Source organism: Sturnira hondurensis, unplaced genomic scaffold (genome assembly GCF_014824575.4).
Source record: "Sturnira hondurensis isolate 20B ecotype Veracruz unplaced genomic scaffold, ASM1482457v3 Scaffold0004136, whole genome shotgun sequence".
Classification (NCBI taxonomy): Eukaryota; Metazoa; Chordata; class Mammalia; order Chiroptera; family Phyllostomidae; genus Sturnira; species Sturnira hondurensis.
In genome coordinates, this window is record NW_028076767.1 from 15,215,939 (window position 1) to 15,230,326 (window position 14,388).

The following is a 14,388-nucleotide window of genomic DNA, read 5'->3' on the forward strand; positions in this document are numbered from 1 at the left end:
CTTTCCCCAAGTTTTCCCTTATGATTTCTCCATGAGATACTAGAATTGTTGTCACAAGAGCTTCAGCCTTTGCTGATGGAACCTCTAAAGTGATCTGAAGGAAAAATTTATTACTCTGATGGCAACAACATTAGGAGGTTGTCATTAAATGGATTTTTAAAATGTGTTGCTGGGCAAGCATCAGTATCGCTCTCCAATGCTAAAAAGTAATTTTCTTCAGTTGAATTTTTAATTACAGTTAAGACTCAATTTCAGATTTTAACATTAAAAACATGTGATCAAAGAACAGAGTGTAACAAAGAATTTGCTTTTTGGAATCTTTTGTTAGTTGTCCCAAAGTTGAGGATAAAGTTTTGGATAGGCCATCAATTTCTATGTGATACTAAACTAGGTGAATATATTTTCTCTTTATCTGTAATGTGATATATTTAAGCAGATTACACTGAATTGGGCCATAAGAAAAACATCTCGGGCAGTTCTTAATATTTTTTTATAACAAGAAAAGAAATGGCAAGTAGTATTTTTTTAAAAAAAACATTGTTTTATTCAGTGCTATATATTGATATATAATTTTATTCATATATACAGATGTATACATGTTGGTGAGCTAGGTCAGACCAGTATTATTTATACTCGTTTCTTCTTGCTATATTAACACAAGCTTCATAAACTGACTTGCTAGAATGGGTTGCCATAAAAAATAGAGCTCAGTGTTTTTATATTGTTCATGGCATTGAACACAGCTTTCTAAAGAAGACTTCTCATCTGCAATGGATTTGTCAGCTAGTCTCACAAGAGAGCATTTTAATCCCTCTTTGCTTTTTTTTTCCATAAAGGGTGAACCTGGTAGAAATGGAAATCCCGGTGAAGTGGGATTCTCGGGATCTCCAGTAAGTTTCTATTTACCAATACGATAGTATGCAGTAAACACCATATACCAAGATACAGTCTCTTTTGTCATGATGGAATAGGACATTTTGCCAGAATGATACTTCTAAGTTCCTGCTTCGCGTTGTAGCATATGAAATACCCTTGTAGGACTAGAGAATTCCATGATGCTCTAACATGGATATCTCCAAACTACACATCAGATTTTCAGATAATCACTAGTCTGACCTACTAATATGTTACATCTCAATCCTGTTTATCATTTTTCATCTTTTTAATATTTTTGTTTTGTATTGTTCCCATGTTGAAAACAACAGCTTGAAAGAGAACAGACTTATTATCGGTCAGGGACCATAAATTGTGGACAAGATGTCTTTTTGGCTGCTCCTCAAACCCTAATGTTGGCTGAAATTTTTGATTGATGTTCTGGGTCCTAAAACTTATGACAAGATATGTTGACAGCCAGCTCCTAACACAGCAGTTTTCTTCTCCCTTGGATTAGTTCGGGGACAAGGCCCTGGCAACCCAGCCCAGCAGAATTTAGGATCTGGCCTACTTGGCCACCCTCTGACCCACCTTTCTGTCTTCACTCACCTTGTTTTGATAGGTCCTCCCCTAGGAGGTGCTACACAGGCAATGGGGAAAATTAGAGAATGATAAGAAAAAAATCCTATAACATTTCTGCTCTTAAACTTTTTCTTTGTTCAACATCCCCTAAATTGATTTGGCCTTCTTCTTATTATATTCTCTATGCTTTCCAAGTGTTTCTACCACTGAGTGCATCCAACAATACTGCAGTCCTTGCCATTTACTTTCTGAAAGTTGATGGAAGTCCAATACTGGGATTTTTTTAAACAATGAATGCTGATCTTTTAAGGGAATTTACAGGGCTCTAAGGATTATTGAGTTTCAAATATAAAACCAATTCCCAGCTCCTTTCTCTCCTTCCTTTCCTCACCCATCATCCTGGAAAGTCAGTGCAGACGGGGGCATGTGGTTTAGTCATTAGCACAGATGTTCATGTCACCCAGTCCAGACTGGAGCCCCCCGTCCTGCTGCACTCTGCACACTGCAGTGTGGGAGCCTCCACGGGGAGGAAGCGTGCCTCGCCAGCATGTCACAGATGCACTCTGCAAGTGCAGCGCAACGGTGTGTGATTGGGGTGTGATGACAATCTCCGGTCAGCAGAATGAGGAAAGTTTATGAGCGCTAGTACATCTGGTTCATTTTCTTGTTATGGAGCTATGTAATCACATGAGAATTCCCTTGCAGACCACAAAAACTCCCAAGTTAATAATGAATTATTTGAAATAACATAGCTCAGTGTTTCCCCTGTAGGCTTAGATGGATCTGTACTGAGTTTCCTGCTCAGGATGGAGGGCAGGAAAATCTCAGTAAAGGGGTGCATTCCAATGGAAAAGCTTAAAGGGAGTTCTTGAAAAGAAAGAATTTTTAACTAGGGCTGTGCAAACAGAAGAACTAATGGAACTTGTTCAGAGAGCAATGGTTTGACCGTGACAACACCCCCTCCCCCAACAGACACTGCAGAAACATTCTGCAACCAATCACAGGGAAATAATTATTTTGCCTTTATCATATAAAGTTTATGTGTTGAGTTATTTATTTATTAATTTAATTAACAGCTAGTGAAGCCGATAATGCAAACAAATGGATTTTCCTCTCTGTGTAAGATCGTGATGGTGCAGCGAATTTCCTTAAGAAAGGTTTAGGAAAGTGCTTTGAGTATTAAAAGACATATTAAGCCATTTCTTANCAATGGTTTGACCGTGACAACACCCCCTCCCCCAACAGACACTGCAGAAACATTCTGCAACCAATCACAGGGAAATAATTATTTTGCCTTTATCATATAAAGTTTATGTGTTGAGTTATTTATTTATTAATTTAATTAACAGCTAGTGAAGCCGATAATGCAAACAAATGGATTTTGCTCTCTGTGTAAGATCGTGCTGGTACAGCGAATTTCCTTAAGAAAGGTTTAGGAAAGTGCTTTGAGTATTAAAAGACATATTAAGCCATTTCTTAATTCAGATGTTCATTCTGTGATTATTTATTGGATGCCCACTAGTCAGGAATAAGGCTTAGTGCCAGGAATGTGCTGATTAATAATAATCATTGCTAATAGAGGAGAACATCAATCTGTGCTATTGAGTACTCACTCTACTGGCAGTGGAATGGAATTTATTTCAAAACCAAATTTATTACAGGCAATGAAAATAAGTGAAAAAAATCACTGGGTCTTGAACTATTTGAAGAGGTTATGAGGAAAAACTTTCAAGTGTCATTTCATAATAGTCTTACCATTTGCATTTGATTTTTTGTTTGATTTCTATTTTTTAAAATTCTGTATGTTTAGGTAAAGGATGCATATTATTAACAGAAATTTAAAAATTACTGAGTCAAGGAGCCAGCCCATTCTTTCTGTATTTGTTGACTTTCATTTCTGTTGATATTTTATTTCCTTAGTTTTTTAAACAATTATAAATCTACCAGCTTCTTTTTTTGCCTTTAAATATTTTCTGTTTATGAATTTTAATATAATCCTTCGAATCATATTCTACTGCCAATATTTATAAGTTCAGGGAAAATAAAACACATTGTCTGCTACAAATGCATTTGTTCTTTTACCACAAAGAAAGCACATATAAAGGAAGGAATTCATACTTTTCCTTAATTTTTCTCCTAATCTCTTCCTATACATTGAGCTAGTTGAGTTAGACATTAGTTATGTTGATTCAGGCTTATTTTCTTGTGTTTGTGTGTGTTTCATTAATAACACAATGAGATTATTTGAAATTTTGAACATCTTGTCAAACTAATACCTGGTATCAGTCCCCGTCTCTGTGTAAATCATGTTTCCATTTCAACACTGTTTGTCTTGCTAAGTTTCACTCACCTAGATGCATTTTGGTAGATAAACACATACTATTCTTTCTTCGTCTTTGCTTTACTGGTTTAAAAATAACAATACTATGTGCCAGATATTTTGGGGGGGCATGTATTTTAAGGAATTTCTTATTCTCATCAATGATTCTGAAATGCCTTATATGTTCTCCCCACGCCCCACAGGGAGCTAGGGGATTCCCTGGAGCTCCTGGTCTTCCAGGCCTGAAGGGTCAACGAGTAAGTTCATCCTTTTGTAATCCTTTCAGTTGCTGTGTTTACTGAGCAGCCTCTAGAGGGCGTTACTTTTGGAATCCTTAGGATTCCATTTATTACTTAGTTGTCCTAGTGGCGGTGGATGTAGTGGTCATCTGAGGTTACCAAAATGACAACACTGTTTTACATTTCTTTTGAATTTCATTTGATTCTATAAAATACCTTTTGAGTTCTTATTATATACTGAATACTGTGCTACAGGAGGACACAGTGATCAACAAGAAACACCTGTAGCTTTCAGCATCAGGCTAGCAAGGGATTTGGTTAAGAAAACAGTCAATTACTGCATAGTGGAGTAAGTGACGTAACACTGGAGAGTGCATCAGATCGTAGGAGAGCCCAGTCAACCTAGGTTGGAAGGCTGTAGAATGCTTCTATCTTTATATAACTCAGTATCATTAATTTGTAACTATTGGGCTGGCCAAAAAAAGTGGTTTTTTTTCTGTAAAATAAAAGATATTTGTCATTTTCACCAATAACTTCATTGATTTGTGTATTTTTAGTATGTCAGCTATTTCCTCCTATTGCTTCTAGTGGGTAGAGGCGAGGGGTGCTTCTAACCCTTTTCCAGTGCATAAGACAGCCCTACAGCAAAGAATTATTTGGTCAAAATGTCAACAGTACCAAGAAACTTTGCAAAACCACGTTTGACATTTTTGATCAGTCATGGCACCTTCCCCATACACTGCACAATTTTTTTTGCTTTTCTGTTGTGTTTTAACATTTCTTAAAAAATAATAAAGCATGACATGCTGAAAATTGTTGTATATTTTCTTTCCTTTTCAGTATTAAAATGACAGCACAAAAATTTACCACCTTTTATAAGTTTTTTTAGATGTATGCTGGTGTGACAACTGTCATAATACAATCTTCATTTGAAACAATTTTGTTATATTCTTTCAATTCAAAACAATTTTGTTAAATTTTATAAAATTCTTCTGAATGAAGTTAAGGACAACTAAGCACTACTAGTGTCATTGTATGTAGAAAACTAAATCAACTTTTTTGCCAATAGAATATTATATGTTAGGTACATATACAGGATGGGGCAAAAGTAGATTTACAGTTGTGAGTATACAAAACACAGAGCTTATTAATTATTGTATTATTTTTCATATGAACAACTATAAACCTACATTTGTGTTAAACCCTGTATAGAAATTATCTGTCTATCTATCTATCTGAAAGCATGGCTAATACTTAGTACATACTGGTTGGCCTCTGATTTGAGTGGATACATTTCTGATTAGAATGCTTGCTACTGTACTTGCTGTAATAGTTATTAAATATTTTGAAAATCACCCCTCTATATAATACATATTTTATAAGTATATAAACTCTATAGCTATTTACTTTCTTATAAGTTCTTTATTTATAGCTATAGATTAACTTTCTTTGAAGTCAAAAAGTTTGAAATGTGAGAACATTGCATATTGAAAATATTATTTGAAGGGGAGAACTCTAATTTTCTTTGAGTAGACTTTCAGAAATGTTGAGAATTTAGAAACATTTTGAGTAACAAAATATGAGATCCGTTTGAGATCCGTAATAAGTTTGAGATCCGTTTTTGTAAATCACTTTCTGTAAGCTGATTTTTGGGTATTTTATGCATCTAAAAATTTAAAGAGCAGTAAAATACAAATTTATGTTTTTCTTCTTAGGGACATAAAGGTCTTGAAGGCCCTAAAGGTGAAGTTGGAGCACCTGGTTCCAAGGTGATTGTGTAGTTCCTCAGTATAACCTCACTGTAGTGTTCGGGTTGTTTTTCAAGTGCCACAATATTTTCAGAGCCCCCTTAAATAAGTCTAGAAGAAAGAGTATAAAAAATGAACCGTTAAGTAGATAAATGTAATTTTTCATAGATGAGCTGCAATAAATTTACCAGGATACATGATATGACCTAGCTTTGCCACCAGGAATGGTCACTATGGCTCTGAGTTTCTATCAGTGTAGGGTGGACATTGTCTTTGTGTGACACGTGGCCCTCTGGATCCACCTCCTCAAACACGGTTGCTCTGGTTTCTTCTTCAGACATATCAGAGAGGATTACATGGTTCATTAACCCATTATTTAGTGTCCTTTTACTTTGGGGGCCATTGGGCCATTGCTTCTTCCCCCATTTTTTATGCTTCTAGAGGGAGAGAAAAGATCAAGGAGGTGCAGAGGGCTTTTTAGTGGGAAGTATCATGAGTTTAGTATGTGCAAAACATTTGGCCTTAAAATTGTTATTTCTAAGCTTCCTGTAATAGAATCTAAAGAAATATTATAGTCAATTTTAGCTTTGTACAGTTTTACTTAACCTAAAGTATTATCAGACTTAGACAAATAATTACTTTTTTGATAATAATTATGTGACTAAGTATGATAGCTCCATCACTGTGTCACCAGTTTTATTTTAGACTTATTTCTATAGAAACAAAATTTTAATTGCATTTTAAAAATGTAACACAATAGACTTTTGAGGTCTTTTATTGAAGGTATTCTTTTCAAATGCTCATTTTGAAAATACACATTTAGATAGATACACATGTAGAACAAAATGATGTGCATGTCAATTGTAGGTTACTCATTTGTGATGTGACCTCATTTTTGCTTTAGGGTGAAGCTGGCCCTACTGGTCCAATGGGTGCTATGGGTCCTTTGGTACGTATCAATTAACTCTTTGTTATTTCTTTGCTTTTTAAATTATATTAAGAGACTGTTTAAAAGAAATAAACAAAAAGATGTGGAAAGCGTGTTTGCTTGTGAACTAGTCTTGTTTACTAGCTGACAGGCAAGCACCCCGTAACAACTACATCCTTCAAATAGAAAGTCTTCCTGCATTTCACTACTATTCTTAACTGTGAGTGCCCTTATTTTTTCCCCCATATACTCAGAGACCAAATCAGGATTCTTTGGGATTCAGCCCATTAAAACTAGATTAAGTGAACTCTACTTAGGTAAGAGGGGGTAGGTTATATATCTCCACAGGTAGGGAGTGTTCAAACCCCAATTTGCCCCAAGAAATACGATTACTTGGTGGCCAATTATATTGAGTCTCAATTGTTTTGAGTAGCATAATCAAGCTGTCAGAGAGTTTAAATAATATGCTTCAAGAGGCATTTTTTTCTCTTATCTACAGGGCCCACGGGGAATGCCGGGAGAGAGAGGGAGACTTGGACCTCAGGGTGCTCCTGTGAGTATGTGTGTTCTAACTCTCTCAGATGCTGTACTGAATATGCTTTTTAAATGAGTACTGGATGCCTAATTTAATTTTTTTCATTTTCTGTTTAAATGAATTTAGGTTTACAGAAAAGTTGCAAAGCGGATAGGATTCTTGTGTACTCTTCACCTAGCTTCTCTTAAAGTTAACATCTTATGTAACCACAGTACATCTGTTGTCTATTTTACTACAGAAATTAAGAAAATAATGAAAAGAGGTAGAATATAACCCAAGAAAAAACATAAACTTTAGAATAGTAGTAACATTATAAAATAGGTAACATTTATCAAGCACTTCTTATGTTGTAAGCATTCTTTCAAATATCTTTATCACAATCCTAAAAGGTAAGTACTATGAATGCCACCTTTTAAAAATATGAATCTCCTCATCATCTGTCTTTGATCTATTTTAAACGTACAGATTGAGAAATACCCTTGCTGTCTGCACATGTACCTCAAACCTGGGTGGGGGGGCATATTCTATTAATTCTCTTCACAGTTCTCTGAAGGTCAGGCTAGACTTGGTGATATTTAAGACTTGCAGTTTATTACACGGCTCCCACTTTGTGTTTGACAATTAAGGAGAGCCAGCTGTCCTCTATTATTTTGACTCTCATCCCCATTAGTATTAAACATCTCAGGTTTATGGCACCCCCCACCCCGGCAAAAGATAGCCACCTGTGAGGTTCTCAATGGTACCAAAGGCAAAGGCCTTGGTTTGAGAGAAGTGAGACCTTCTCAGTAGACTGTTCCTTATTACTTTGGTGAGCAGAGTGTCTTCTGGACATGTGGAGAGTATTGTGGCGTCTAATCAGCTCTTGCCTTATCCAGCTTTACTTAGCCAATCTCGTATGTTTACTTCTCTGTGCTTTCTTCTACCATTGGCCAGGCAGTTATGGCATCTCTGACTCACTCTGTGTGGGCCATTGCTCTTTTCAAGTTTCTAAGAACCATCTCCCCTGTTAACACCACCCCCCAGGGTTTTTATCAAGGTGTTAAATGTGTCTCATGGAAGCGAGACGGTGAGTGACCAATGGTGAGTTGTACTATTTTCATATTCACTCATTCATTCTTCTATTTTTATATTCATTAACACCTATAGAGCATCTACTGAGTCCACTTGGAATTAAGTGTGTCTCACCATTAAAATTCTTAACTTTATATTTTGTCCCTCTCGATCCAGTAGGACTTAGTCCTATTAATTCTTGATCCAATAGGACCTAGTCCTATTAATTCTCTCTTGCATCCTGCCTTTATGTAGTGTATAGAATGTAGGTCTTTTTGGTGTATGGTCTCTTCTCTCTTTAATGAGAAGCAGCACTTCCTCAACCTCATTATTTTGTGACTTTATGCTACCTGTTGGTCTGGTAGCTGGAGTGGGAGGGACAGGCAGTGGTGGTAGTGGCATGTGTTGCCTGGCAAACTAGAGGCGTCTGTAGCAACTTTAAGCAAGGGAGAAGTATAGTCTGTTAATAGTGGGAATGGGCCATTCTGCAGGCCCATGGGCTTCAGGGTATCTGAGATTTTGAAATTCTTCAGATATTCCAATGCCAAAAACCAAGGTCCCATTCTTTCCAATCAAGGACTCTGATCATGGCATAGGAAACTCTACATGTTTTAGAATTCAGCTTTCTCAAGAGCTTTTAAATCTTTATCATTAAGTCCTGTGCTGGAGCGTCAGCTTTGTCTTCCTTCTGGTTGTGGAAGATCACAGTACTTTTCAATGTTGCCGAAGATATTGATGATTAATCACCATCGGCCTTTCATTTGCTGGATTCACTCAACAAGATCCATGCAATTCCATCAACTTTTCAGCTGCCCATTCCCTAAAATGTCTCCAATGCCTGAGTCACTGCACCCATAGCCATTCCCTTGCACTGGTGGCCTATCTCATTTCACTACTGGAGTCAGTATTTACTACGACCTCACCACAGCATGCCAGCAGTGAGCCGCACTATATCTCTCACAGTTGGTCAGTGAGAAATCCAACTTAACAATTCCATTTTGGAGTCTGCCTTCTTATACTGCTTCATGCACCAAAGGTATTGAAGCCTTAGATCTAGTTTCCCAGAAAATGGCATTGGAGCAGACTTGTGTGAAAGAAATTTATTGGGGAGTACTTTCAGAAACTACACTTGTGAAGAAATGAATAAAAGAACTAGGGTTTGTCAGAGGTAGAAATTAAATGGTGTTACAACTGCAACAGAGACCTCATACTCCACGAGTCCTCAGTTCCATGGGAACTCTGGGAGCTGGGATGGCTCTTCAGTTTTTGAATGTTGTCAATCCTTGTACCACCGCATGGACCATGGAAAGGGCATAACTTTGGGAGAGCTAACTTTTTTGGGGGGGGGCAGGCAACTGTGAGCCACCAGCTTCTCACTTCCAGCAGTGGTAGAATGATTTCTTCAGTGCTGAAGGAGGAGCTTGGTGACACCCACGCCATTCACTGCTACCTAGTCTTGTGTGTGCAGGTGTGCTTTATTTTATTGTTTCCGCAAAGAGTACATTCCTTGTCTGAGTTAACATGGTTATTAAGAAGAATGAGGTATTCAAAACTGAATTGTCTTTGAGCTAATTTGATAGTAGGTGATACATTCGAGTAAAAAAGAATGATTTTAATCTGTTTCATTTCTTTCAATCTTGATTTTTCTTCCTTATTGCTGTAAGGACAGATGTATGTATTTCTACCTTACTAGTGTTGTGTACATGTGTATTTTTATTTCTATTAACCAAGAAGGTTATTCTTAGTTAATCTTGATATTTATTCTTTAATTTGAAAAATGGACATTTTTGTAAAGCAAATGAATTTTGACCAAATAGAGTAGAATTTTGTCTCTTTTTCTTCTAACTAGGGACAGCGAGGTGCACATGGCATGCCTGGAAAACCTGGACCAATGGTGAGTTGTACTATTTTCATATTCACTCACTCATTCTTCTATTTTTATATTCATTAACACTTATAGAGCATCTACTGTGTCCGCTTGGAATAAAAAGATGATGAACACAAAGTTCTTGTCTTTGCAATTGACTTGTCTATAAAAAAAGAGAAACACAGCAATTAATATTGTAGCTTACTGCTATTGCTGACTGCTGTAATGCAGGATACAGCTTGTGGTTTTGGTGACAGAGAGGAGAAAAATACCTACACCTGTAGCTAAAGAAAGATGTCAAAGAAGACTACTTAAAGAGAAGCAACTTTCAAAAGAGGAGTGTATAAAATGAGCAAGAATAGAGTATGGTTCATAGGATAGAAAGATGAAAAAACATGATGAGCTTGGGGAAATACTGGGAGGGTAAATCTGATTCGAAATTATTTGCCCTCAGGATATTTTCTCCCTTTTTTTATTAATAAAAGGATACAGAATAAATATAGTTAAAAGGGGGCTTTTTAAACACAAAACTGATGGAATTAAAAGCTGATGGTTCTTAAAACAAGAACCAGGATAACCTGGAATGGAATTCCTCTTACACTCCTATCTTTCAAATCCAGCATTTAAATCATTGGTTTGAACTCCACGTAGGCCTTCCCAAATATGGGATACTGACAAATATTCATTTTTTTATTTACAGTATTAATATTTTTATTTTTTTAAGTTTTTTATTCTTCAATTATAGTTATCCCCATTTCCTCCCCATTATTCTCCCCTGCTCTATCCATGCCCCACCTTCCACTTTAAATCCTTCCCCCACATTGTCTTTGTCAATGGGTCCATTATACATGTTCCTCAACTTGACCCTTCTTTTTCTTTCCCCATTATCCCCCTCCCTCATCTTTTCTGGTTACTGTCAGTTCGTTCTTTATTTCCATGTCTCTGATTCTATTTTGCTGGCTTATTTGTTTTGTGGAATATGCATTTCTTATTAGCCTGAAAAAAATTACTCTAAAATATTTAGATGATTCTTAGGGATCATCTTTATATTATAGTACCAGAGTTTGTTACAAAACATAACTTTTAAAAAACTGTTATTAGCCCTGGCTGGTGTGGCTCAGTGGATTGAGCACTGGCCTTCAAACCAAAGGGTTGTCAGTTCGATTCCCTATCATGGCACATATCTGGGTTGTGGGCCAGCTCCCCAGTAGGGGGTGCATGAGAGGCAACCACATATTGATGTTTCTCTCACTCTCTTTCTCTCTCCTTTCTCCTATCTCTAAAAATAGATCAATAAATTCTTTAAAACATCTACATTAATTGGTTAGCACTAAGAAAGTACACTTCTTAAGAGCCAATTATTTAAAAACAATTTTTGGTTGTTACTTACTTAATCTTTTATGTTAGGACTAGAAATCCTATTGTGTTTAATACCAAAGGACATGTTTTTAGCAATATTTCATATCAATGTTGGAAGGTGCTTTTATTAAAATTCCATTATTTTGTGATTTTAAATCACTAAGTGGGTTATTCTTATTTATGTGTTAAAAGCAGAATTTTGTCAAAGAATAAGAGATGACTTGTTTAGATATTGGTTAAAATACATGTGTGATCACTTTTCTGGTTTCTTTTAATAGGGTCCTCTTGGGATACCTGGCTCTTCTGGTTTTCCAGGAAACCCTGGGATGAAGGTAAAATGCTAATATACTTAGCTCTTAAATACAAGAATCCCAAAGTGAAGAATGTCATTTCATTTACTGAAGAGTATGGAGATTGCTCTCAACTACGGAAAGAGTCTAGAATATTCTCTATGTCCATTATGGTAGGAAAAAAATAAAAGAAAATGTAAAAATTAGGTGACTGTATAATATGTAATTAAAAGGGAATTACTTATAATCATACAAAGTAACATCAAAGAATCTGTTGCTTTAGGACTCTAACACCAGACAGTTGTAACAGCTTTGAGGAATACGAGCTTATCTGAATTGGAACTCTGTTCTTGGATGCGGTGCCTGGCAGTAATAAATAGCAGAATGTTCTAAACAATAGTAGACTAAGATAAATCAGAATTTGTCACAAAGCTGTTCTCTCACACAAGGCTGGCTTTTACTCCTATCCCACCTCCTCCTGGCACTCCTGCCCACCCCTACTTCCTGCCTTTCACTCCTGACCATTTAAGGAAATAGTCTGAGAAGCTCTTTGGCACAGCACATGGGAATGGATTAAAGTGTTCTGCTGGGGTGATTTACATCTATAGGAGATCACAATTGGCTCTTTCCCTCAATACTTTGGATAATAAATTTAAGGGTTACAGTAAGAGACATTAAGTCTAATTAGCTAAATTAGTGAATAAATTCAGAACACTACTTTCAAATTTTAAACAACACAATAATATATTCGATTACCCTTCAATTATTGCCAGTTTCCCACTGGCAATAGTTTTCTTCATCTTAAGGGATATACTCACAAGTTTCTACTGTACAAAAATGACTATGGCCATGGAAGTCACCTCACTTCCCTAAATCTTGTTTTCTCATGGAATTTTGTTGAAGAGCAAGTGAGATAATCTATGCAAACCCTTAGCATTGGGCTTGGTGCAGAGGATGCCCTTAGCGTAGGTCATTGCTTCTTGTTAATTAGTGCTACTCAAATTGGACTTCAACTTGGAAACCAACCAACAAACAAAAGTCTGCACTGGCACTTCAAATACTCCTTGAAGTGTGAAAGTTGTCAAGTGAAATCATTCTTCAAACGTTCTCGAATACCATCTTTAAACTCTGTGCCACAGGGATGTGGCTGCTTTAAAACGATGCCCTGAGTCTTTTCACTAACCAGTCCCTCTTTCACGGAGAGCTCACTCTGAACTCAGGCACGTGGGACCTCCCTCTGTTCCCTTCTGTATCTGTTCTGCTTCCTGAAGTCCTAATCCTGTTGCCACCAAATCTGGCCAAGGAGCGCCCAACTTCCCTGTGGACACTGGCCAAAATATGCAAAGTACCCTCTCTCTTCTTGTAGGACCATCCACCCTCAAATTGTGCTCTGGCTAAAGAATTAAGGAAAAAAGACTCACAATAGTTAGAATTGTAACTTAGCAGAAAGTGATTTCTATTCCTACCCTAACATCTAGTTAAGACTTCACTAGCAATCACAGTTTATATAGCAGCTCACTGGGTACTTCCCTCTCTTCCTGGGTTTTCCTAGTACTGGCTATTGGCTACTGAAAACTGCTTAACAAAGTCAAACATCGAGCAAGAGTTTCTCTCAGAAACTGTTTCCCTATCCAACACTGTCTCCAGAATAAAATTCCTGGGTTTCTGTTTTTGGTCAGGATTCTGCTATACTTGTAAGGCTCTACCATGGTCTCTGGCTCTTTGGGTGAAGAATACACTTCCACATCCAGTTCCTTGCATTTTATTGAAGGCTACTAGGAATTGAATAGAGATTTTATATGTTTTGTGTATACTAATGAGCTCCTGAAGGCTTAGAATTTTAGTTTTAAAATTTCAGGTCCATGTCCCTCTAGGATTAGGCATACATAGGTACATAATATGTTGGATAAAATGTAGAAACCCCATTAAATTTAAATTTTAGTTAAATGAAGAATTAATTTAAGTATAAATATATTCCAAATATTTCATGGGACAAACTTATACCAAAATTTGTTGTTTATTTGAATTAAAACTTAACTACACATCCTGTATTTTGCTATATCTAGACCACACTTTGGGGCCAAAATAAGGGGAGCTATCAGTTGTCTTGACGGCTTTGATCTACTCTTAATAATGAGGCAAGCATCATTATACTTGAAAGGTAGAAGGATGAGTCCATTCCTGGGTCAGGCACATATCCTCTGGAAACCAACGTGTGATCTTGACCCCCTTAAATGTTTGGGTGTAAAATGTAAAATTCCAAATAAGTAATCCACTTTGAATCATACGATGTTTATATTTTTCTTAAATAACATTTCCCTTTGCACACTTTTAGGGAGAAGCAGGTCCCACTGGGGCACGAGGCCCTGAAGGTCCTCAGGGACAAAGAGGTGAAACTGGGCCACCAGGTCCAGTTGGTTCTCAAGGTCTTCCTGTAAGTTCCTAGTATGTTTAAGACACATCACAGAAAGCTGAACATGTTTTATAAATCAGAACAGAGACTATCTTTTTAAATACACTGTTTGATTTCTGAATGGGTGTTTACAACTCCTGAGAAACCACATTTCCCTTGAAAACACTTCGTATTTTGACTGTTT

The 14,388-nt window shown here is 36.7% G+C and overlaps 1 protein-coding gene across 1 annotated transcript in view; it reads left to right on the forward strand.

Moving 5' to 3' along the window:
- COL5A2 (collagen type V alpha 2 chain) overlaps positions 1 to 14,388 on the forward strand; it is a 148,228-nt gene that overhangs the window by 92,443 nt on the left and 41,397 nt on the right. Inside the window, exons 12-19 of the mRNA XM_037043777.1 lie at positions 837 to 890; positions 3,979 to 4,032; positions 5,730 to 5,783; positions 6,667 to 6,711; positions 7,190 to 7,243; positions 10,125 to 10,169; positions 11,780 to 11,833; positions 14,127 to 14,225. Of these exons, the coding sequence (XP_036899672.1) occupies positions 837 to 890; positions 3,979 to 4,032; positions 5,730 to 5,783; positions 6,667 to 6,711; positions 7,190 to 7,243; positions 10,125 to 10,169; positions 11,780 to 11,833; positions 14,127 to 14,225 (459 nt within the window). The remainder of the gene's footprint in view (positions 1 to 836; positions 891 to 3,978; positions 4,033 to 5,729; positions 5,784 to 6,666; positions 6,712 to 7,189; positions 7,244 to 10,124; positions 10,170 to 11,779; positions 11,834 to 14,126; positions 14,226 to 14,388) is intronic.